This window comes from Megalobrama amblycephala, linkage group LG23 (assembly GCF_018812025.1).
Source record: "Megalobrama amblycephala isolate DHTTF-2021 linkage group LG23, ASM1881202v1, whole genome shotgun sequence".
In the NCBI taxonomy this organism is placed as follows: Eukaryota; Metazoa; Chordata; class Actinopteri; order Cypriniformes; family Xenocyprididae; genus Megalobrama; species Megalobrama amblycephala.
The window spans coordinates 6,035,206-6,062,221 of record NC_063066.1 but is presented as its reverse complement, the minus strand read 5'-3'; the positions used below and the strand labels follow the sequence as shown (position 1 = coordinate 6,062,221).

General features: G+C 35.7%; 2 protein-coding genes and 1 long non-coding RNA gene across 4 annotated transcripts in view; 1 reads left to right on the top strand and 2 right to left on the bottom strand.

Annotated features, from left to right (window-relative positions):
- The window catches only part of LOC125259408, a 121,127-nt gene extending 100,239 nt beyond the window's left edge, over window positions 1-20,888 (top strand). The window contains exons 2-3 of the long non-coding RNA XR_007182791.1: window positions 20,598-20,666; window positions 20,760-20,888. This is a non-coding gene — a long non-coding RNA (uncharacterized LOC125259408). The remainder of the gene's footprint in view (window positions 1-20,597; window positions 20,667-20,759) is intronic.
- klhl4 (kelch-like family member 4) overlaps window positions 1-25,120 on the bottom strand; it is a 48,736-nt gene extending 23,616 nt beyond the window's left edge. The window contains exons 1-4 of one of the 2 annotated variants that reach the window (XM_048177036.1): window positions 21,354-21,856; window positions 20,576-21,261; window positions 2,957-3,124; window positions 108-244 (exon numbers count right to left, since the gene is read on the bottom strand). In XM_048177036.1, coding sequence (XP_048032993.1) covers window positions 108-244; window positions 2,957-3,124; window positions 20,576-20,994 — 724 coding nt within the window. In that variant the 5' untranslated portion in view covers window positions 20,995-21,261; window positions 21,354-21,856. Of the gene's footprint in view, window positions 1-107; window positions 245-2,956; window positions 3,125-20,575; window positions 21,262-21,353; window positions 21,857-24,801 lie in introns of those variants that run through there. The other variant, XM_048177037.1, reaches the window with a different exon arrangement.
- A 138-nt stretch (window positions 25,121-25,258) lies between these two features.
- The window catches only part of ahnak (AHNAK nucleoprotein), a 33,267-nt gene continuing 31,509 nt past the window's right edge, over window positions 25,259-27,016 (bottom strand). Inside the window, 1 exon segment of the mRNA XM_048177035.1 lies at window positions 25,259-27,015. Coding sequence (XP_048032992.1) covers window positions 26,276-27,015 — 740 coding nt within the window. The 3' untranslated portion in view covers window positions 25,259-26,275.

Here is a 27,016-nt window from a genome sequence, read left to right as displayed (position 1 = left end):
TGCCCACTGGCATCAACAATAAACTGAGGGGCACGTTTGTAAATGCAACACTTCTGGTACGTAATACTATAGTGTACATTTAACAAGCGGAATATATAGATACTCACCAGTATATGCAAAATGAACCAGTGCTTTCAGCGCCTCAGGATCAACACCCTCCATTTTAATTTCCTCTTGTTTCGCCTCCCTCACATCATTTGTGAACATGGCAGCAAAGTAGTCTGAAACCGCACTCAGGACCAGTCTGCAAATAATTGTGCAAATTGTTTATAGATGCAACTGCATACTTCACGAGGAACTCAAACAACTTCTCCAGAGTCGTCTTCGTAGAAAATTCCTCCCGTACAAAAAAAGATTTATCTCAGCGCTGTGTGAGCAGCTATTTTCACCAGGTTGTTTCATGCAGCTTTGGGGTGATGTTGATTGAGCTCAGTGTCAAACTGGGACATGCAGTAGAGATTTGGCTACAGAGAATTTTCCAACAGAATAGCATCAAAACACTCGGCGGCCTAGAGATTTCTTTAAATAAACAATGTTTTAGAGTCCTTGAAGAAAGTTCAATACGCTCTGTAGTTTGAAATCGAGCATGCAGCACAGTTTTGACACTTCTTGATGCTACTATTTGCATATCTGTCCTTAAAGGAACAGTTCACACAAAATGAAAACTGTGTTATCGTTTTACCTTAATGTTGTTGCAAACCCATGACTTTTACTGAATTTTGATCAATGTACTCATTGCCATTTTTTATAAAATTACTATGTATTGGCCTTGATCTTTCAAGCTTCAAAAAGAATGCAGAAGCACCATAAAATGTCGTTGTGTGCTATATTTCAAGTTTTCTGAAGCCATGCTATATCTGAGATACAGATCAAAAAAACATTATTCACTGAAAATCTTGAACCCCTACCCCAGAGGTTCTTAACACATTCATGAGAGAATTATATCAATTACATGACAGATTGTAGTTTTGAGTTGGATCTTTACTGGTTGATCTGGTTCACAAAACCAGTCTGTACAATTCTGTAATTGAATGTGAGGTTACACTGTATTTCAACGGCCCACTTTAGACTTTCTATAAGTAACTTTGCAACTACGTGTCAACTAACTCTCATTTGAGTATTAGTAGATTGTTAGTAGACTGTTAGGTAAGGGTTAGCATCAAAATAAAGCATTAGCAGACAGTCTAATAATACTCTAATGACTGCTATAGTTCACAAGTAGTTGCAAAATGACTTGTAGTTTGCAGAATGTCTAAAGTGGACCATCAAAATAAAGTGTTGCTGGACGTGATTACTTCTCTTTTGAACTCTCATTAACATGTCTTAAAGCGACAGTTCGCCCAAAAATAAAAATGTAAAATTCATTTTCTCACCCTCATGTCGTTCCGAACCCATAAGACTTTCGTTCATCTTCCATTCAACCAAACAATTTCACACATTAAAAAGTACAAACGCTCAATAGCACACTATAAAACCTGATAAGTTCAGAATACTCAAAATGTTTGTAGACACCGATTACCTTTAAGTAAATCAACTCATACCTTTTAAGTAAAGAATAATTATAAATAACAGTTAATCAAAATGCAGTATTAAAGGGATAGTTCACCCAAAAATGAAAATTTGATGTTTATCTGCTTACCCCCAGCGCATCCAAGATGTAGGTGACTTTGTTTCTTCAGTAGAACACAAATGATGATTTTTGTCAGTGTGCGATCAGACCTCACTAAGCGAATGCTGAACGCAGTTGGACATAGTGGTGTATTAGAGGTAAAAAATTACATAAATACTGTTCGGTTTCTCACACAAACCGATTGTTTCGTGTCTTAGGACATCAATGTGTCGTCACGAGCCGCAGGGTTTAATTTGGATTTGTCTGTGCATGTTTTTTCGACTCTTATTGTTCGAGTTCCCATTCACTCCCATTATTTTACTGACAGACGGCAACAGTTGGAGTTAAAAATCATCATTTGTGTTCTACTGAAGAAACAAAGTCACCTACATCTTGGATGCGCTGGGGGTAAGCAGATAAACATCAAATTTTCATTTTTGGGTGAACTATCCCTTTAATAGCCTTGAAGTTTTGCAGGCCATTGTCGACCTGACCACAGGCACTACTCTTCACCACGATGGTAACCCTACAGAACTTCAACATCACAGAAACTCATTTAAATACCAAAATAACAGAACATTAAACAAAAACACATCTTCCCCTGTATTAATCTTGTGCAAAAACACACAAAATAACACTCAATTTCAACATTTATTCTCCCTTACAGATTGTGACGCAAAGCATGCTGGGAACTTGAAATCTGCTACAACTCAGTTTAATGTTGAATGGATTCTTCTGATAGAGTCAGTTACGTTGGTAATGATGTCAACAACGTGACATGGATGATGTGACTTTACATCGCTCAGTAAACTTAAAAATAATAACATTTATTCAAAAATGTTGAGCTACACAAAAATAAAACTAAACTCCTCATTCAGAAAATGACAAACTTTAATTGCAGCGTACTTAATCTTCATAAGTTAGTAGTACTGTTCGGGTTTACAATGTACTTGTTTGTTACACAAGAACCAATGAGGCTTCATTTGTTTTCTGGAGAAGAATGGAAGTCTTATGAGTTAAGGAATGATGACAGTACAGTACAGTTCTTTAATATTTCTCCTTTTGTCTTCTGTAGAATTAATTCATATATTCTGGGGGTCTGAACTACTCCGTTAACTAAGAGTTAAATGAAAGCTTTAATACTATCATTTAGTTGTTAGAAGTAGCTGTGCTAATAGTTTGATTTTGTCTAAGAAAGATGAATGTAAATTCAATCTCTTTTCAATTGATTTCTAGAGAAGTATTGCACTGCATTTTAAGCAGCGTTCCCTTCTGTCCTGTTCATCTGTTTTTGCAGTGAAACTAGGACATTTGAAAGTAAGCTGACTTGATTCGGTGCAGACTCACCTGTGTGCGGGGATCTTGTGATCTCCAGCTATCAAAAGTACATCACACAGCTGCTTGTGCTGGAGATAGGTCTCCATCTTTCGAAAGGTCTGTTCCGCATGGTTTGTGGCCTGGAAAAACTCATCTGAGCAGTTGGAGCTCATCCTAGAGAAACTGTTCAAAGCCAACCTGTGGAAAAGAGGAAGACCGGAGTTGAGCTGAGACTGAGCGATGTGAGCTTCTGTCAGTTTGATATGACTATTTGATCTATGCGGGTGACTGGGAAAGCTTAACTAACACCTGCACAAGCTGCTGTGTCCACCTGTGACTTTATCTTTTATTTTCCCCTCAATTGACCCGTCAGCTCCGAGGTTCCACAGAGTTACACTGACTGACAGGTCATGTTGGAGAAAATGTGTTTTCATTGCGGTAAAGCATGAGTCACGGACATGTGCATTTCAGTGTTTACAGAACACTCTTCCAACTCTAATTGCTGTTTATTCAAAGAGATCAAAGAAATTTTTAATTTCTGTCATTATTTACTTACCATCACATCATTACAAACCTGTATGGCCTCCTAAATATTCTTCAAAATATCTTCTTTTGTGTTCCACAGAATAAGAAAAATCTTACAGATTTTTCAATGACATGAGGGTGAGTTAATTATGAGAGAATTTTCATTTTTGGGTGAACTCTTTCTTTGTGTGGACATATTTCTGAAATGTGTGTTTGGCAAAGGTATGTATTATTTGTTCATGCAGAGTTAATGGATTATTTGACTCCTGTCTCTTACAGCAGAGCTTCAGTTAGTGAACCCATGACACACATAACAGCCAAGATTTTTGAATATAAATTTGTAATATTATTTTGAAAAGCGGTTCGCTTGAGCAAACTTAATAAGTATGTCAAGAATAATTCTGTGCCATTTTCCATCAGTTTCACTACAGCATGACAGCAGGTGAATTACTTTGTAACACACAGAAAACCTCCAGTGTTAAATAAACACTCTTAGTGTTAAATTAACATTGTGTTTATATAATCCACACCAGATTAAATAAACTTCGGGTGACATGGGAAGTGTTAATTTAACACTCGATGTTTTGCTGTGCACATATGCTGTTTATGTCACAATAAAAAAAAAAAAAACACATTTATAGCTTTTTTTATAGCTGATTTTACAGTAAAATCTGCTCTATCACTGTTACCGTCAAAATTTTACACTATTTGATGGCTTTAACTAATTTATGCATTTTGCAACCACAAAAACAGGCCCTGGGTCATTGACGAATAAGGTTTTAAAAAGTGTAAAAAAAAAAAATAATGGAGATATAATTCATTTTGAAGTTTTATTAAGTGTTAACAATGAGATTGTATGGTTTTTATAATCAATTAACACTGCTTTTGTTGTTTTTTACAAGACGGACAAAATTTGTCACCAAAAAAGTCACCAAAATTTCAGTTTTACCGAATGACACTTTTGGTTATACCGAATGACGATATTTTCAAACAATGCTAACATGCTGATATCTAGCTAGATAGCTAGTTTGAAAAGACAAATCAAAAGACAATCAAACATTTTATATTTAGTACAAGTTTTTAAAATATTACAACATTTTCCATGTTTTATAGCAGTTGTACCGAATGACCTGATGTTTTGGGACATGTGTATGAACAAGTGAAAACATGAATTTCTCAAATAGTTTTTCAAACATGTGGTCCTTTGCAGGTGTCTGAATGATGTCACATCCTGTCACATGATATTGACCACATGACTTGATCCAAAACGGTCCCTTTATATTGGTTACTCTGAATGACATCAATGAAATTCATTTTTCCGGACATTCTTCTCATAACAAAGCAACGACTTCTACACATAATTTTAATACCATTTTGCACTATGTTGATATATGATGTTATAAAATCATGCCAGATAAAAATATATATATTTATTACATTTTAAGATATTTTAATCTCAAATAAATGGTTGCATTGACCTTTGGACGGTTAAACCGAATGACCTTTTGACACTTTTATATGTGCAAAATATAATTGAAACCTTTTGGATTCAATAAAAGAGATCTAGTTGTACTACCTTACATACTTTGGATGTCATATCTTTGTTTTGTATTATTATTAAGGCCTTTGGACAAAAAAATGACCCGTCAGGTCATTGACCCCTCTGCCAATGACTGTCATCATGTTTCTTGATGCAGTTTTGTATGCATGAATTGTACAGTGTGCTGAAGCAATAACAATGCTCGTTTTTCTTCTCCCCCAATTGGACATTAGTGATTCTATGCATATCTTCCTTCACACTTGTCAGAGCTAAAATTGAAACCATTAGAGCTAAACTCCGTAAATAAGTGGATTGAAAGCCAGAGTTTTCCAAAGGGGCAGATTACCATTTGCACAAACTTTACTGTTTTTATTTATTTATTCTTTTGGATGTGCAGGACTTTGCGGGGATCTGGTCTCTTTATAGAGCCTTGATAATGTAAATTCTGAGCTGCTCTCCCTGCAGACCGGTAGATTACAAGCCATTGTGCTGCATCTGAATAATCCCTCTGACTCACAGCAAACAATCTAAACCCTTTATTTTGCTGTCCTTCACGGAACAAATCCGTGGCTGACATTTAACCAGTCCACAACACTGTTCAAAAAGTCTAGCCGCCGTAGGGACGCACAGTATGCATTTTGATTACTTTACTGTAATTATTATGCCATAGAAAAGGGCATTTTCAAAAACTCCACAATTATGAATTGCTTTGCATGGATCGATTATTTCAATCGCCGTCAACTAAGATTTGCATAACAAAAACAAAGCTTGACCGTTGTGATATTTTTAATAACTGCACGTCCTGATGTCCAATTCATCTTTAACAAGAGTTCCAAAACCATAAAGTTGGGAATGAATATTAAGCACCTGATAAAACGTTACGATCTCATAAAAGTTTTAATTACAGAGTAAATCCCAGTGAAAGCTGCGCACACTGGATCAATGGTTTAGTGAACTGTGACTCCGTCCTTAGAGGCGACACATAAAGCAGAATTTCACCCTTGTGTCCTCGACTTTGAAGGCAGACATGCTCCATCATATGAGCTGGTTTTTAAACATACTGCCATATAAATCACATTAATTCCAGATACACACCTCTACTCTCACATTATAGCAGAATTCCTGTGATAAGTAGTCAGTTTGACCATTTAAAAAGATGGAGCTGGCTTGACATGAGTTGGCTTGATGAGTAAGGTGACTCTCATACGGAATACATTATCTTTATCTCTCTGGTCAGCTGTCAGGAGTAGGTGATATTTACAAGCAGAGGGGTGCTGACTTCTAAACATTAAAAACTGTCCTGGGGTTGCTCTGATCTAATGCCACATGCAAAGCCAAATGCAGGCTGTCTAATGTAGAGCATCCAAAAAGTGGGCTTGCTTAAAATCTTGTATGTTTGCATGCTTCCCTTTTATTATGTTTTTAGATAATTGTAACTAATGCAGTCCAAGTATTCAGATTTTTTGCTTCTGTGTGTGCTTTAGTTATTGGTTTTAAAGCTGATGATGCACAAGACATCAAGTGTTAAAGACGCTAAATTTACATTACATTCTTTGCATTGTGCCAACATGTTTTTATGAATTAAAAGGGACACATTTTCAGCTGGACAACATTTAAACATTTATAATAGCATGTTGCATTGTGTGGACAGCAAAGGCTACCAGTCCCAAACTCCTTCTGGTTATTATTGGGTTGTTTTTTATGCTAAATAGATGGGTAATTTATCTCCATGACATTATAACTACATTTTGGCACAGAGCTGGGTGTACTGAATAAGAAATAAGCCAACATAAGAGGGGCTGTAAAACCTAGATGCATTACTTTTGCTCAAAGGAATGCTGAGAGGACTTTTATGTCTACCAATATTGGAGAACCAAATTGCTTCTGTATCACTTTCTGAAAGGTTGTAAATTTACTGAAAATGTTTTCTTTCCTCTTGTGAAATTGGCTTTTTATATAAAGGGTCTTTAAGAGCCACAATGCACCTGAAACATGATGTATAGCATACAAAACTACATTTTTGTAACCCCTGAATAATATCTGAGCTTCATACATATTACTGTATATGTGTTAATCTTACATTTGAATTGCTTTTGAAAAGTTTTATCATTGCCTGCTTTTGACCCTTATGTAACCTTATGGACAATTTTGTCTTTTTCACTTTTTTTTTTTTTTTTTTTTGATTATTTCGCCTGTATTAATGCCAACTGCATACATTTTGGCACAGGTGTGTATTTTTATTGGAATTTTGCTATTTCGCCCCCATTTCCTTTAATAAATCTATTTTGCACTAAATAGTTCCTCTCAGGACCTTAAGGACAAAAATGTCCCCATTGCAATTTTTAATCCCAGGGCCATTTAACTATAAAATGTTGCAATCTTTGTTAATAGACCTTCATTTTGTTTGAAAGGCTTCAAAATTAAAATTTGTACTACTTTTTACCAGATGGTGCCATTTTCTCAGGTTTGGCCTATAAAGCAAATACTCACTTTATTCATGTTTTCTGCTTATGCATATTATAGCACCAGTTGAATAAATTATGCAGCTTATGTGGGTGTGTTGGTTTGGATGTCAGAGTGTGGTTTGTATTTGTGTAATGAAAAAAATTTGTGTGTATGTGTGTGCGAGTGTGTGCTCGTAATATATTAGAGAGAAAAACTGCAAATCACAAATCCAACCACTGTGTTCACCAGTGGAGTTTTGCTGCCATCTAATGGGGTGTTTTTGTACCGCACCCAAACAAAATCTTACTGAAAGCTAATTTTTTGAGATATCAACCTCAAATTTGGAACATAACTTGTTTAGATTTATGGCTTAGTTTTAGAGTTCAACATGTTTCAAAATGTTTCATAAAATATATATTTTATATAAAATAATTATCATAAATCATTTTCATAAACTTAAACGTATAACTTTTTTTTATTATTTTGGTTTAAACTGCAAGATTCTGCTAAGGGTCTTCTTGAAACTAAATGAAACCAAACTTAAATCTGTGCTCCCAAGCTTCATATTTTTATGACAGTTTTTTGACATGGACATTTTTGTCCAGTATGGACCTATGTGTAACTCTTTTTAATTGATGCACAAGGGGTTAAATGTTTATCTTTTAAATGTTTTTGTTGTTGATAATTCACTGGTTTTCGAGTACTACTTCTGGCTGAATAAAATGTCATATTATTATGCACTATGGACAGGAAAAATAAACAGCTCAATAGTTTAACTGCTATATGATGTATTTCATACTTTGTACTCAGAGAGCTTTTATAAATCTATTTGTATGTGGTGTATTATTACATAACCCATCATATCTCCATATCAGTACAGCATCTGAGCAGTTATTGAACTTCAACTGTATCACTCCGTTCAACCAGATCAATAACAAGTGGGAAGTTGTTACAGTTACCTGAGCGTTTCTTGACAAGTGCCTGCCAACAGGCTCTTCAAAGGCTATTTCAAGAGCCTAACACAGAGTGGAGCAGCACAAAAACAGATGCTTATCATCAGTGGGATCATCTGCTTTGAAAATGTTATTCTTTAAAAACTGCTATTTACTAAAGTGCACTAGCTCTGCATACCTGATAAGTGGTTTGATCAGTACTTTCAACAAAAACATATTCATCCTTTTACAATTTTAGTGCTGCAGCTCAGAGTGGTTGTCAATCAAAAGAGAATTTTGCTAGGAGGCAGGTATGAAGGATTTTTCAAGGATCTTATAATAAAATATGTGTCAGCATCTCTGCCCACTTGTGTTCTGCGCATGTATTTGGTTGACCTTTCAAGAAATAGCTGCTAGCTGGTTGCAAACAAACTGAAGCAGCCCTAAGCGATTTTAAGTGGCAGGATCTTGCGTGTCAGTGCCTTTTTCCTGGTTTCTGAAGCATGCTTTGTTATTCAGAGATGCACGCGTTATGTTGAAGCTGCACAACAGTGCTTTCCTGCTTAAAACTGAATAACTGAACCAGTTCTGTGTGTCTGTGGGGTTTTCATCCATATTGCAATTTGCTTCCCTTTGTCCAAAATGTCACTGAACAAGATTTTTCATTATCAATGTAAACAATTTATTATAATTCAGCTTCTGAATCTGATCCAATTCCTGTTAATGTTTAAAATACTACAAGTATCAACAGCACCGTCGGATGCTGAGACAAAATACTGAGTATGTTCAAAAGTCTTAAGCCTACAGTGTTCAAAAAATACCAGGCCATTGTTTGCATGGTGCTTTATATTCTGCCTTGTATATCTATTAAAGCACCTGGCATATCTATAATTCTTCAGTTCATAGTAAAATGTAGAATACTAATAATATGCCATGTGTGTCTAACAGACAATTTCATAACAATAAACTAAGAAAGATGAATGAACCTCACTTCTAAAAGAGGATTACAGCTATCTGTGCTCGCTCAAAGCCATGAGTAGAAATCATCTTTATCACCCAGACAGCTTAACTGGGGCTTCATTCCTCCAGCATTTTCACCCATTGTCCTTTAAGTCTGATGTAGTGAGTACATGGGGGCTCAACCTTATTTTTAAGATGGATATGTTTTCATGTAAGCCCCAGGATTTGTGCTTAAGGAACTATTTTTTTTTTTTAGCTCAATTGCTCAATTTAATCAATCAATGAGCATGTCTGTTTAAGAGATAAATATCCAGCCGTCAGCATTCAGAAATAACTCTGTCTGAGTGTCTGAGAATGGGCATAAATAAACATATTGAGTATGAGGAAAAATTGCCTTAAAGGGTTAGTTCACCCAAAAATGAAATTTCTTTCATTAATTACTCTCATGTCGTTCCAAACCCGTAAGACCTTTGTTCATCTTTGGAACACAAATTAAGATATTGTTGATGAAATCCAAGAGGTATCTGAATTACACATACATAGGCAGCAAGTTCTGTCGTAGAACACGGAAGCTCTGCACTGTGTTCACTACATCAACAGTGAAGAAATTGTTGAATAAAGTCATTATTTTTGTTTGGTTTTTGGGCACAAAATGTATTCTCTGCGCTTCATAACATTAAGGTTGAACTGCTGTAGTCACGTGGACTATTGTGCCTTGAAAGGTGCAATGATGTTGATGCCTATGTGTAGTTCCCCAGACAGCAACATAGTGTGGCCCAGATCCGGTCCACATCTGATACATGTGGATTACATGTGGACCAGATGTGGGCCGGATCTGGGCCGACACTATATTGCTGTCAGGATCAGATACCTCTCTGATTTCATCAGAAATTAAATTAATTTGTGTTCCAAAGATGTACGAAGGTCTTACGGGTTTGGAACGACATGAGGGTAAATAATTAATGACAGAAATTTCATTTTTGATTGAACTAACCCTTTAAATAATACAATTGTAAGGGATTTCCCATGTTATAATATAGACTGTGTGACCGACGTAATATCAAACCCTATGATGGGAGTCAATACCATTTTAGTTCACTTTCAATTGAAAATTACCCCAAGCTTTACTCACCCTCAAGCCATCCTAGGTGTATATGACTTTCTTCTTTCTGATGAACACAATCAGAGAAATATTTATAAATATCCTGACGCATCTGAGCTTTATAATGGCAGTAAGTGTTACCAAACGAGTTGAAGAAAGTGTCTCCAGCCACATCCATCCATCATAAACATATTCCACGATATCCATATTTAACAATATATGAAGTAAAATATCTAGCTTCCCTCCAGACCGCCTTCCCTAACTTAAGGAACCGACGCATTCCGTTTTTTTCGTAATTTGAATATGGAAGGCAGTCTGGCGGAAGCTAGATATTTTACTTCATAACTTGTTAAATATGGATATTGTGGAATATGTTTTTTTTTTTTTTTCACATCGCTTTGCTTCAGAAGACTTTTATTAACCCTTCGGAGTGGAATATGTTTATGATGGATGGATGTGGATGGAGACACTTTCTTCAGCTCATGCTCGTTTGGTAATGCTTACTGCAAGCTTGGATGCGTCAGGATATTTATTAATATTTCTCCTGTTGTGTTCATCAGAAAGAAGAAAGTCATATGCACCTAGGATGGCTTGAGGGTGAGTAAAGCTTGGGGTAATTTTCATTTGAAAGTGAACTAATCCTTTAATAATATACCTTGATATTGCGAACACAGAGGTAGCTGTAGCTGTAGCGCCAAAACCCTATTGTAATTGTCAGATTTCCCAAGGATTAGCATTCGCACCTAAAATTGATCGGGCAGACCAAACTGTAAGTTGTAGAGACTTGAAACTTTGAGGGCTGGTAGTACTCACACCATCTACAATGTCAAGGCTTGCCCCAATCAGCCTCGCAGGGTTCCGCCGGCAGCCAATGACATTTGATCACCTATCAAAGAAGCTTAACGGGGGCCGATTGGAATGATACTCGCTGGGCATGTTTGACTCACAGCCCTAGAGGCCTGTGAAAAGAAATCGGCCACCAGGGGGCGCATTCATGTTTTTTATGTGCCTAAAGGATCAGATATCATGCAATTTATCGCGCACGCCCACAAAATTCATACCGCATGGTAGAGCTCCTCATTCTGAGCAGCTTTGCCTCAAGGACAGCCGCTCTCAGTCGAACCGTTCAAACCATGTATTTCATTAGTAAATTGCCATTTTTGGCTGTAAAATCTTTTCCATCTCAGATGTAAATGGTTGTATGCTTGCTAAAGAAAACATCACAACATTTTACGCAATATATATTAATAATTTTTATAATAATTTTTATTTTAATAATTTCTATACTGAAAGCATACCGAACCGTGACTTCAAAACTGAGGAAGGTTATGTACCGGACCATAATTTTTGGTACCGTTACACCCCTAATTCTGAGAATGAAGTGTTCTTTCACATTGGTTCATACAATAAAACTAATTGTGGGGTAATAACAAGTGGGGTAATGATTACGATGGCCATTACTGCAAAATATCTCCTTGAAAGTAATACCTGACAGAGTTTATTTTTGCTATAATGACAAGCTTCTCTTTATTTCCCCTACATTAGGCACCTAAAATAATAAAGAGTGTATGGACTTTTTCTATTCTTTTGTAATGATGTAATGACCCAATCCACATTTGTTGTTATAAACCATCCAAACCTCTACAAGGAAAGTCAAGTAAGCCTATATATCAGTTATGGCCCTTTGTGACTGTGAACACATAAAATTGCTGCTGCTGTAGCAGTCAAAATAACTTATTGCCTCAACATGCCTACCTACAGTATATATGAATTACACTTGTCAAAAAGACTAGCATACTTTCAATCCAGACTGAATAGATCAAAGGTGTGGCTGGTTTCTTTCCTAAAGGTAAGGCCTGTATGCTGAAATGAGAAAGGATGTATCAATAGATTTACTGTCTGGGATTTTCATTTAATGCCAAGAGACTCGTTTTTATTGTTAATAGTAATTAATATTCCTGCACCTATTTAGTGTCAACACAGTGTCAAATGATGATGCATTGCATTTTAAGATCAAGGTTAATTGCCACAAAATTGGTTTTTAATAATCCACATTCTGTGAACAACTTCTGTGAATGCATTATTTATGAGACAACAACAAAAACATTATGAGTAGCAAAACAGGTCACAGATCTTCAAGCCCTTTAATTAGATTGTATGGAACATAAACATACTTCTTGCGGAAACGGTGGAAGTACAATTATCTAGTGCATCATTTTGTCTTAATATCCAGTGCTATAACACTCGCTATGTGGTAGTTAAAACATGGTGAAGTGCATTAAAGACATTTCACTTTGATTCATTGTTTTATTTAATGCCCTTTGTAGGTCTTATTCATAAAAACACAACACCCCCAGACGTGTTTGTAATTTTCAGGGTTGTTCTTTTCTCTTTCATGCGAAACCGTTTTAGCTGCACTTTAGAGCAAAGATAAAGTCACTGAGGATATTTGTAAACGTAACCACGCACAGCCCTTCAGAAGCTGAACAGGTGTGAAGATGAAAGCATGTTTTTTAAAAGTGCTATAGAACCTCCAGGTCAGACCTCTCTTATTATCATAAATATTGTTGCACTTTTTTTCCCCCTTTATCTTCAGACTATATTGCCCCTTCAGTGTGCAGTGTCTCATCACAATTGCTAACCAACTGCAAGTTAAATAGTGCTTACCTCAAGGGTTATAAAAGCTGTGCAGAAAACGTTAGAATTCCAGTGAAACATGCTGTTTTAGCCTCAAAGGAAAAGCTGTGGATCAGCACCCAGGAAAGTCACATGCTATTAGGAGTGCTCTGACAGAGGGGCTTTCCTATGCTCAAATTATTTAAAGAAGTACATTTAAATTGGCTAGTTAAAATATACACTATGCATGAATCCGTTATGTTGTAACCACCCCATCCCATCATATTCAGTAAGGAAAATGAAGCCAGATGTTTGCTAAGTGTGCATTTTTTTTCTAATACCCTTTTCTCAGCAAATGCAAATTATGAACATCTACCAATTATGCTGAGGCTAATAGACATGTTGAAAAGTGAAATTATAATTTGATTGAATGTGGAACACTCAGCAGTGTTGGGATAATTTATTGCCTGGCTTTAATGTATTGATTTCAAATGACAACAAATCCTGAATTATCAATAATTATGCTAATAGCTGCATTTCCAAAGACAAACAACATTCTAGTGCAGAAATAAGGACGTGAGTGTTAGTATGTGGCATTTTTAACTAAAAAAACCCATATATTTACATTGTATATGCATTATAGTGACTCCTAAATTGCTTGTGTAGACATTATGTATATAGATGAACTGTAAGACAGATGGTGTTTTGTTTAGATATTCATGTAAATGTGATATGAAACTAATTATAAAGGCTATTGAGCTTTGTACCCAGTTGAAATAACAGTCTGCTGCCATCTCAGACTATACACAGATTAATGCATTAGCTGTCTTGAAAAGAACAATTTTTTCCAATGTTCTCTTTTTTTCCTGCTGCCCTTTTTTAAAATTAGTATGAAAGCCCTTGTGAAGTTTAGTTATTTCCAAGGCTGTTGTGCGATGCTCTTTTGAACACATAAAAAATTAATTCACTAATTAAATGATCAAGAAAAAAAAGAAAAAAATCAAGCTTCAAGCCAAAGTCTTGATTTATAAAGATTGTAAAACAAGCTTTTGAAAAGCCAAATGTTTGTTAGAAATAGTTGTTTGCTCCATCTGTTTAAATTTCTGTGATTTTTTTAATACTTTGAACCAACTGCTGTGCAATCATTTAATGCACAACACATTCAGCATTGAACTTGCCTCTTGTGATTCCCACTCTCACCCCCCACTTTCCATTCCTCTACTTGGACAATGTCTCTTGACCTGTCAATGCTTTATGAAGACACTATAAATCTCTCCCTGAAATGAAGCTCTACTCATCCTAGGACAAGATGGTGTCATTATTTTCCAAGGCAATTGAGAGGAAATTGAGATATCATTCAACGTAACAGCTGCTGACTCAAGTCTCTGCTGTTTCCTTATTAAAGGGTCAGGGCCAAAATTCCTCTCATAGACAGCATTTCATCAAAAGAATGGAGGGTTTTTTTTTTTTTTTTAACAAGGACTGCTCAAATAGCAATGCGCTGAATACTTTTTTCCTAATTTCAGCGTTTGAGAGCCTAAACGTTTTAAAATGTTAGGTGAACATAGAACTGCATGTAATTATTTGTGTTTATGATAGACATATACCAAATCATTATTATTTGTGCACTATTATTACTATTATTTGTGCATTATTATTAAAGGCCCACTGAAGTGCCTTGGAATGCACAGCATTATTCAATGTGTTGACATAATTTCAACTGAAACAGGAAGACAGGGCGGGATATATTGAACAGCCCCGCCCCTTTTTTAAAATAGACAATAGCGTTTCGTTTATATCACAGCTCAGCCAGAGCCGCTGAGCTCGGTAAAGCTTTGGTTTCTTTCTAATCTCTAACCGTTTTTCCTCCTAATCTCCTCTATATCGCTTTAAAATGCAACATTCTAAGGAGAATTCAATGGATCTGATACGTTTTGTGGTCTGTGCCAACTCATATGATCCACTCTGTGCTCTCGTGTCTCTGGACCGGAGGAGACTGTGCTCGCGCTGCGGTGGTTCACATGACACTAACTCAAAAGCATATTTACACTGTCTGAATCGTTCCCTATGTGTGAACAAATGACCGATTTCAGCCGCAGTGTCTGTTTATAGTGTATAAGGGGCGGGACTTCAGATTCTAGAGAGCATTTGATTGGACAGAAGATCTGATGAAAAGCTGAAGTGCGCTGTTATGTCATGAAAATCTGTGATCCATTTCAGCGGAAGTGTGAGACTGTAAGTTTTGAATGCTTCTATCTTCTAAATGTGAATTTTGTCATTGTTTTGGAACACACCAGCTTATCCATAACCTTAAGGCTAACATATTCATATACTAAAAGCTTAAAAAACTTACATTTTGATTTCAGGGTGACTTTAATGGACAAATTATCAAAAGGTCTAGGCCTATAAGATGGTTTTAGTCTAAATGTATTTAAATACATTAAGTATGTTGATCATCTAAAAAGCAAAATACTTTTGTACAATCTTTATGCTGTGTTATGCCATGTTCTAGCTTGTTCCCACCATGAAATAAAAGTGAAAAAAGGTAATTGTGTCTTTTTATCTCTCACAATTCAATGGAGCCCCTAAAGGGACATAGTGATGGAAAAAATATGAGATGAGAGGAAATTTATATGTCAATGCTTTTGCCTTCAAATTCTTTGCAAGTGAACGCAGTTTCTCGGGGGAATGCAAAAGCATTGAAATATATATATATATATATATTCCCATCATCAAATCCCTTTTTATGGGCTTTTTTCTCCCAATTGTGAGTTTATATCTTGCAATTCTGAGAAAAAAGTCAGAATAGCGAGAAATGAAGTCAGAATTGTGAAATATAAACTCGCAATTGCAAGAAAAAAAGTCAGAATTGTGAGTTGCAGTTACCTTTTTTATTTTTTTATTCCGTGGCAGTAACAAGCTTCCATAGTTCTGTGTGCAGACATGGAAATTACAAAGGATTTACACAAAATCCTTCAGCAAAATTAATTTCAGCAAGTGAGCAAAGGCAATACTCCTTTTGAACTCCTTAACCTTTCACTAAATTATTTCATGAAATAATTGCAGTGCATTCAAGAGAATGCATTCAAACTACTGAATGGTCATTAGCATTTTTCAAACATATTATCATGTCTGTCATAATACATGTGGCAATCTGCTAGATACAGATATAAATTAGTATTAGTGCAGTTAAAAAAAAAATGTCATGAGAATGCTTGATATGAACATTTAATGTGCGCATAACAGTATTGTAGTTAAACACCCCATGACCCTTTGCAAGCAAGCATGCTGTCAGCTTGTCAGACTAGTTGAAGAAATGGTAACACAGATCACAGACATGGCCCTAAGCCCTTTACGCCTGCAGGGATATGTAGGACACCAAACATTTCTCTCTCTGCTCGGCTTTTTGAAAAGATCAGAAACAGACGTTTTACAGAAATATGAATTTATTCTAAATGAGTGTCTATTGTAGTAAATAGGCCTATAGTTTAAAAGCCCATCTACATTTATAACTAAAGATTCTACATGTTAGATTTAGTAAGATGAGTGCATATTGAACGATAGCAAAAGGACGTTTTTGTTAGTATATATTTACAATCTCCAGTTTTGGTGTAAAACTGAATGAAAAACATCATCACATCACATTAATGTCAATTTCTAAACTTTATTCATAGAGCCATTTAGATTACTACAAATAAATAGTTGTAAAAGAATATAATTTGAAAAGTCACTCATTTCTGCTTAGCCTAACTTCAGATCATCATTACAAAATAACCATGACCTCTGTAATTTCAGTAAATATTATATGCCTCTTCATCTCCCTTTCTGTTTGAACAAATAATACTAAAAAAGATGGATATTTCATCAATCCCTCTGAATTATTTATGATGAGCAGGTCTGCAGCCTTGATGTTACAGAAGATCGAGAAACATTCTAAACATAGTATTCAGCAGTTTTCATCAATTCCCATAGTGATACAGCTCCTAGGCTGAATCCAGATTAATTTCTTCCCTAAAATATTTTATTCATTACTGCCTTGGCTGCCTCACAAATTTTTGACGTTCCACCGGTTTGACGTTTTACTGGTAATGAAATCTGTGAATGTTATTTCAGATGAATATAGCTTACATTTTATATAGCTCACACTATATTAGGCATGACACGTTTGGCACCTCTCCTAGTAATGTATTTAATATGAATATATATAAATGCTAACATAATTGTGCATTTGTTTTGAGACATTGCATGTCAATACAGAATCTTTCTTGGCCTTTTTATCATTTTTATTAGCAGTGCCAATGTAGAGAGGACAGAAAACGGAAACGGGAAGCCGCAAACCTAATCGTTACACCATGATAATGATAAGTATGGAACATTTCTGTGTTTAAATGATTTTCATAACCTGAGACCAAATAATGAGTACGAATATTTACATCCAATTCATTTTACATGCATATTCTCTTGTTCTGCTTTATGATTGCACTCTATTAATGCATTACCACCTCCTGTTCGTGAATGACATACAGGGCAATAAAATGAATAACCAATTAATTTTTTTTTTTTTTTTTCCCTTTTGGGTAAAAATGTGCGATTGGGAACTTGATCTGATCTCACTATTAACTCACACACAGAGATGCACAACACAATCACTAGTCTAGAGGCACATTAAAGGCCTCATTTCCATCACATTGTGCCATAAGGCAAATTTATGCTTTATTTACGCATACTAAATGAAAAGTGATAAAAGGACGGGGAAGAAAAACACAGAATAACAAACAAATGTAACAGCAGATGTATCATTGTATTCCTAGAGGTTCTGAGGTATGATAATTTAAAGCACATGATTAGGGTGTCTTAAGGGATCGAATCTCTTTTGTTTATATCTAATTCTCTGATTAAATATTCATAACACAACACCTCACTGAGGTACTCATGAAATCATAGCAGTTCATTTTCAGGCATTAAATATCATTTTCTAGTGTATAAGACTACATTTGCAATTTGTTGCAGCTAATGTCATGTTGCTCTGAAGATAGATCTTTTCTATGGTAGATGAAGAATGAAGTCATGGTACTTAAGTTCAAAAGACCATATCAATCAGTGGACAAGGTTAACAACACTAAGAAAGCTTTCAGACCAGCAAAGTAATTAACATAAGCTTTTAAAGGGTCAAAAAAGGTGTTTGAGAGCTCATGTCTTGTGTATATAAAGCAATGTGGATAAGACTGACGTGAAGATTGCTCAATAAGGAATACTTTTGCCAGATTTACCTGTTTTATTTATTGTCTTTGACCTGAATTGATTTTTATACCATACTGTTAAAAGATAAAAGGCCAAAACCACACACTAAAATATTGATAGACTTGTAAATATCCATTAGAGATGTGCGAATAGCAGGAGATATAGCAGCGCTTCAGTGGATGTCACAAACCCATGGCCATCTATGTTAATACAGTATAAATAATTTTAAAAAAGAAGGAAAAATAATGTATTTAATGCCCTCTGACCCATGTAAAAGCATGTATTTTTGAATCTGCAATCAGTCCAGCTACAGCTATGACTACAGGCAAGCAAGAATAGGCCTAAATAAACATTCACACGTTAAAAAATCTCTGTACTGCTACTAAATGGGGAAAAAAAACAGGATGTAAGTCTATATTTATGCATGTATTGCAGACTAAAAATATTGGAAATTTAATGCGATAACATGTTTTGCGTAAACATCTCTTAAAATATACTGATATTAACTCTATTAATCATAAAAAACAAAATCTTGTATTCTAAAATTTTTTACTTAGCTTCACAATTATGTAATGTTTATATTATCATTAGGGTGCATTTCTCAGCTAGTATTGATATATGTGATTAATTATGTTTAATCAGCACATCATGATATTGATTTGTTTACAGTACATCTTTGAATCACTTGACACACTTTAATGAGCAAGTACAAATATATTATTCTTAATTTAGCTTTAAATTTAAAGGAAATTTCGTCACAAACATTTGAACAGTTATAGCCTTATGTGCTTATACAGTCAAACCAAAAATTATTCAGACATTTTTGATATTTTTGATATACTGGGTGCAGGACACTAAGTGAGGATAGCAAAATAAAGCAAACTGCTCTTCATACAGTGGAAAATTTATAATAAATTGGGACCAAAAATTACCGACCATGTTTTGCTTAAGTGTTATCTGACATAATTAAGATTATTTTTTTTCTGACACAGTTTAACTCTGAGATCTTGTCATATTTTATTGACATTTTTTTAAACTAGAGTGAATAAATTGAATTAATGAATGAAATGTTCAAAGGGTCTGAATAAATTTTGGTTTGACTGTATATAAACTTAGGTTTTATAGGCATAAATGACTATAACTGTTGATCAGGTGTAGAATATGATGCACTTTATGTGGGCACATTTCTTTAGAAAAGACTGTGGTTTTGTTTTTCTCTCTCATGACATCATCTTTTAGTGTGGGTCAGTTTCTCCACTTCCTAATCTACTTCCTGCCTTTCTCTACGGTGACATTAGCTTCTCTGTGGAAAAAAACAAGATCTTTCTCTTCTAAACATCCAGCGCTTAAGATGTGAATTGAAAGCATCTGTGGATGTAGGGCTTTATAATCTCATAAATTTCGATCGATCGGAGCAAGCAAATTAAATGTTCTCTTTCTCTGAACTGCACTGATGTGTAAATATCATCCCCACTAAAGATAATTCCTCCTGTTGCCCTCCCCAAATTTATAGCCTTTGCGTCAATGGCCTCTGATGTAATGGTATCCTCTCTGTAACATTTATAAGTCGGAGGATGCATGCATTAACGTGCCGTGAAATATTCCTGCTTCAGGTTATGAAAATGCACGCTGCGAAAATGAAGAGCGAACCACCTCACGGCTTACAGAATGTGTTATGCTGCCAGCTAAATCCAGACGCCTCTATGTTTTCCTCTGTGTTTTGTGAGATGTCTGCTTGATGAATAATTTATCTGTGGATATTTCAGAGCTGTGCTTCTACAACCCGTATGCCATGTGAATGAACTATCCCCAGGTGAGCAGTGGTGGCAGCTGCAACGGTGGAGTTGATTGAAAAATGATATTCTCCGAAGACCAAACCAACGTGTAAGCGGTCGACCTAAGCACTGGCAACACAGCGAATGAAAATAAAACAAACTGTCATTTGTGAGCGAATTTCACTGGCGTAATGAGCTCAAATAAAGTGACAGTTAAATACTGTACTTGTGCTCAATCCTGACGCTCCCTGGGGCTTACCGTAAATCCACTCTGTGCCAAAATAACACCTCGCTCATCTCTCAGCAACGTACTGTCTGTTTTCATTACAGCATGAAGGGCAAAAATAGGATTTTCATCTAAAAACCCCATGTCTTTTATGCCTACAGGCAAAACTTAGCTGCTTCCAACCTGAATGTGTTAGCTGACAGCAGCAGGCACCTCTTCACACATCTGGTCTATTTACAGGTCTATTTCTGCACTGTGCTCTTTTTTTTTTTGTTTTTTTTTTTTACCTCTCTGTGGCTTCCTCTTCAGAGGGATCCTCCGGGTTGCTCTTCACATCCTCATGACTGCTCTTCGCCTCCTCTTTCCTGGCACTGCAAGGTGAGTTGCTCTTGGGAAGCTCCTCGCTAGCTTGGAGGTGCTGGATGATGTTTTGCTGGTGCCATGATTGATTGCCCGGCCTGACATAAACAGGTGTGGGTCCAGGGTTCGGAGCCAGAATGCTGTGCACGGGGCTGTTGCTCTTGCGAAGTCCTCCTCTGTCCCGGGAGTGACTCTTCAGCCGGACCGGTGTTCCCCGGTGGTCGAAACCTTCCTGTTGGATATAGCCCCCATTCCCTGCTGAGGTTTGAGTGCTGTGGCTGAACCAGCGCCAGCGGAGCCTGAGGATCTGCTTCACATCAAACTCCTTTTTTCCAGACACAGACATCCTATTCGCCCTCGATGCGATGCCAGTGGCACATGGAATCCGAGGAATAACGAGGCAGAACGTCTGAGTCTCGGCTTCAGAGGCTTTACCTCGTTTGTCTTTGTTGCCGGTTCTGGCCAATAAATGGACGATGTCTGCAGCTTCTGCCTTGTGTCTTATTTCCCCTCTTCTCCAACTCTGTCTGCTCCTTGTCCTTAGTTATAGCACACACATGATATCCTCTGCCTGTTCCACCCTCCTCCCTTCCCTTTGTCGTTCTGTATCTCTCTGCACATACGACACACACACAACACAAAAAAATGAGGACCGTTTACAGCAACCTGCTCTGATTCCAGCAGCAAATAATGAACAGCTCTTACCCGAGAAGGTTAGGTGCCAAACTGACAGGACGCAGAGGTCAAACCTTAGTGGGGAAAATCTTGTAGCACAGGAACGAAAGCCAAAACCAGCAACATCTCCTTCCACGAGCAGCATCATCTGCACTCACACTCTGCCCCTTTCCTTTATGTGTGCACACACATGCTCTTTCCCTCGCTCCAGCTCTCTCTCTCTCTCTCTCTCTTTCGCTCACGCATGCACATAGACATGTCTTCTCACACAGTCCCCCCCAATCTGATGGGATCCCGAGGGAGACAGTCTTAGCCTCTCAACGAAGGAGGAAACCATGCAGAAAAATTATTCTCTCACTGTCTGTCTCAAGCCATAGTGACAGATAAACACCAAAGAGTATCACTGTTTTGACTTCTTTGTTGCGGCACTAGTCAGTGTTTCGTGTCAAGTAAATGTTCAGGAAATGTCTACAGTATGTGACTTTCTACTATGCTTTTAAATCGCAACAAGAATGCTGTATATCGAGAAACCTATATATATATATATATATATATATATATATATATATATATATATATATATATATATATATATATGTCTTTCAGAAGTATCTAAAACAGTCTTTGCACTTTGAACACAATAACCTAACCAATGTTAAATGTTAAAACTATTTTGCTTAAGATTTGGCGATGGTACCAATTGATTATATTGTTTTTAACTGATTATTTTTTTGAATACAACACAAACTGAAAAAAGAGACAAAAATAAAATCCTGTGTCCTCCTTGAAATACATATGAAGTAAAAAAAAAAAAAAAAAAAAAAAAAATCACAATGTTAATATTTACTGATGTTTGCACACGGGGATGTGATAACATTAATTCATTTTCTATAGCTGAGGTTGTTTATCCTGTCCTATATGGAAAAGGTGGATCTAAATGCACTGCAGTGTGCATCATATTGCTCATTGTCTCTGTTTGTTTCCAAAGATTGCTGGTCTTATACTGCCGATACAGTCAATGATTTATTCATGTGCAGTGCCTTCAGTTCATGGTTCTATTGTTATGCTGAAAATATGGATACCATCATCCTTTATGGTATCTGTTTTGGTGAGAAGGCTCCCTTTGCTTCATTCCCAAGTGTGGTGGAGGGGCGCTGAACCTCAGCCAAATTTGCAAATCAAAACATTAAAAGAAAAAAAGGGAGAGAGTGATAGATATTGTTTTAAGGTAATATGCACCAAATCATCAAAGAAGTACCAATTATGCTTTTTTTTATGCATTAACTAACAATGAGCAATACATTTTTACAATAAAATACAACTATGCATTGTTAGTTCACGTTAACGCAGGTCCATTAAATAATATAACAGATACAACTTTTAATTTTAATAATGTGCTAGTAAATGTTGAAATTAACATTAGTTATTTTTTTTCATTGTTAATTTGTTTGTTAATCTTGTTAAATAATGTTTAAAAATGGAACCTGATTGTAAAGTGTTAACTTTTTGTTTTTAATTTAGATGGCAATCTTATTGTTTCCGAGCTTTGTTCTACTGTTGATAGCCTGTATTACTGTAATTATTTCAGTAACAAGGGTAATTTGTAACATTAACCTTGCATTGTTTGCTACTGAATGAACTATATTATTAAAAACACTAAATTGAAAGATCACACTGTATACCAAATTAAAGCAAATTAAACCAAATGTTCTCACTGCATATCTTGTGTTCTGAAACAACGATAAAGTGGGCTGAAAACACTTAACTGTAATGAAAGCATGAGATCAGGTTTTGAAAGAATCTTCATATCTGTGCAATGCACAAAGTACTACAGCAAATTTGTAAAATTAAGCCATTGCTAGTGAATCTAAACATTTTTGGTGAGAATTCTGTCATCCAGACGTTCTCACCCCAGCTGTGTGAGACTGTTTAATTACCAGCACCCTGTATGTTTTAGAAATTTCTGTACCTTGATGCATTACGTAAGCAGTGAACAGCAGGGGGGTGGAGGGCATGTAGGATGGATGAATTTCCTTTGGATGCACAAACTAATCTCATTTGAAGCTACACTGTAATGATGGGTAGTCTGGGTGAATAATGTTAACCTATACAATTATTCCATGATGTCCTTCTGAAGCCGTTTTTTCTTTTTTAAGAAAAATAGCTATGTTTGAGTAAAATATTACATATTACTTTGTGTTAATATCATAATAGGCAGCTCTACCTTAATATGACCATGAACCAATAGCACAGTAGATAAATAGAAATCAGTTTCTAAATATTAAAAAGATAAATGCACAGTCATCTTGGCCAATTAGACTAATTACAGGCTTGAATGTAACATTTTAGATAGCTTGAAAATAATATGTTCAAGCTCCAACAATTAATCTTATACAGTATATACATAGATTTAGGGATCCATGACTAAACAGTGAGGTTGAAAATTTATCAAAGAATTTAAATCCATACTAAATATGATAGCAGCAAGAGCAAACCAAATCATTTTTGAGCTGCATAGATTTATATGGCAAATTTTTCTGGTATATCCAAAATTTTAGACTTAAGCTATAGAAGGGCCATATCAGCCTTTTTATGTATGCAATGTGCTTTTAATATTTTTCTTATCATCATTACTTGAACACATCGCCATTGCATGACATGTTTTAAATCTGTCATTCCATCCTCAAAGAGCTCTAAGTGTCTGAAGTTCATATACTAAATACATTCTTGGAAAAGAGGATTGACTAAGAAAGACATATAATGCTGATTATTTAGTTTAAGAATTCCATCATAAATTGTATATTTGCTGTATGGGTCGCTATAAAACCAGTATGAACTGAAATAAATGCAAAGTCTAACCTCTTATTCCTGTAGGAGTCAAGGACACCATCTGTTTGCGTCCTCTTTGATACAAGAGACATAAGCCTAGACTGTTGCTCGCTGTATTATCCACAAACATGTGTCTTACTGGAAAAAGATAGTATATTCTTTCTACCTACATACCTCATAATTCTATATACAACTACAAGGAGCATTTAGTGTTGAACAACACTACAAACACACTGGCCCTTAACCCACTGGTCATTTTGCACTGTTAATAGTTTTTTAAAACAAGCATTTTCATTTATAATTATTATAGTACTATGTAGTTTCTCCTCCTGTCAAAATTGTCTTCTTCTCAAGGCTTTGATCTACAAAAAGGCATTTATTGGGATTAAACAAGAATATCATGCCAAGCACACAAATTGGAAACCAGTTTAATTTAATAAATTTTGTAAAATATTCTCTCATGTAAAATTTGACACACCTGGAGTGACCGGGTTCACTAAAAATTGGGAATTTGAAAATCAACCCAAATGCATAAAACAGCATAACACTGCCTCAGAAACATGTTCAAAGACAAAAGAAATCCACCCTAATCACTTCAGTTTCTTGTAATTTCAGTAGCAATGCATTGTAATAGAATCATATGACTTACCTTTCCAATTAAATAAGAAAAATTATGGTTTTTGCCTGTATTCCTTTCAGCTTATAAGTTCCTTGTCATCGATTTCAAGTTAACTATAGAATGCATGCCGTTTTCTTTTCTCATCCCAGTTCTGCTAACGAATATTTGCATACAAAACAAACCACATTTTCCTCCCTCAAAGGAATTTCCTGATCATTTCCTTCCTTAGTAATGATTTGAAGAACCAGGACAGGAAAGCCCATTTCCTGTTTTCTTGGTGTTGGCTCCTATCAAAGTATTCATAGAAAGCTAAAAGCACAATGGTAAGATTCAACAGAGTTGAATGAATGTAATCTTATTTTTAGGCAATCAACGACATTAACGCTAAAGTTAATTTTCCAGCAAAACAGTTCTATGTGCGGTTTTACAGTTTTACATTACAATACATAGGATTTGAATGAAAAGAGTTACATTCAGCACAAACAAGTTGAGGGTTGATCACTTTATTTAGATTTTTTGCAACTGATACAAGAAAAAGAGTTAGAAACTCGAAGCCTAAATGTCCCATTATTTACAAGGGCAATGCACATTTATGCCTTTTCAAAATATTAATGTTTAACCATTGGCATTAGCATTCCTGTAGTTATATCACCACATGACAGCACGACATTTCATAAATTTAGTGAGAGGAAGAGAGAGAGTCAACTGGATGTAAAGAAATGTGGAAGATATAACCAAGAAAAAAATGCCTTAGAAACCATTAAAAATCAAAGCAAGTAACAGTGCTGGTGTGCATTTAAAAAGATTCAATCAATCACTGAAAAAGACAGTCTTAGATATAAATACTTTAGAAGATTATAATCTCTGTATAAATTCCATAATATCTGAACTGTCATATTATTTGGAAGACAACGTTATGTTATCCCATGTATCTATTTTGAATCAATTTATTTACAGTTTGTACAGCCATTAAACTTCATTGTGCTTACAAATGATATCTGGTTTATCACTGCTGAAATTAGTTATTCATCTGTGATGAGTACATATGATAACATCACTAATTATATAAATGAAGCTGAAGTCATAAAATCTTTTCAAATGTAACTAAAATCATGCCTCTTGTGTGTAAATGTATCCAGACAATTTTAGAAAGGACAAGAGACCCAAAACTTTCAAAAGGTACAAAAATATAACAAGTTATCAGATGACAACTCAAAGTTGGATGCAGAACTTTTTATATTAACTACACACATTGCTGGATTGGACTTGTATTTCCTATCTACAAAACAAAAGAATTAAAATTACATAACAGATTTCTCTTATTTACAGTTAAATTGTGATTCAAAAAATATCAATTCCTGTAAAGGACATTTGTGGAAATTGATGAAACAGTGCACTATTGTTTAAATGAAAGACAGATTTACATAGTCATTTAGACTGAGAAAAAAAAAAAAAAAAAAGATAGTTTATGTGAATGTATTGTGTATAGATACTAGTATAAAAACTATTTCTTTTGCGAAACGGCAATTTCGAGTTGTGGGAACCGAAAACTACCTTTTGAACCACTATCACTGCTAGATGACGATGACATTCTGGACTTCTTTAAAGGCTGAGCAATTCCACCAGCACCCTCAATCCTAACCTCACTTTCATCTGTCACTTCATATGAACCTTTACTTTTTGAGCTAAAACCTCCAATTGTAGCAAACTTCAACTTTCCTTTTTTGCCTTTAACCTTTGTTTCTCCAGCATCTATTGAAATGTTGCCACCCTCAGCCTCTAAGTGCCCTTCAGTAGAAACAGGGGAAGCTAAACCTCCCTCATCACTTATAGAGGATGAGTGATGTCGTGATTTTTTGAAGAGGTCAAGGGAGGCAGATTTACTCTTTGGTGAAACTTTAAATCCAGAGCTTCCTTCTACTGCCAACTTGCCACTTGTCAATTCCCCAGAACTAAGACTCAACTCCTTAGACACATTTGCACCACCTTTAGCTGTAAGATCAGCATCATCTCCCTCAACAGTAAGATCAGCTGCACTGCCACCTTTAGATTTAGTTTTGGCAAATAGTTTTGGCATTTTGACTTTCACTTTTCCACCACTGCTTTTCATATCAGCGCTCTGCATTTCTAGATTTTGGGAACTAACTTTAGCACCAGCAGACAATTCACCTGAACCTACATCTACTCCCATCTCTCTCCCTTCTACTTTAGGCAATGCAACACCAAATTTTGGTATTTTCATCTT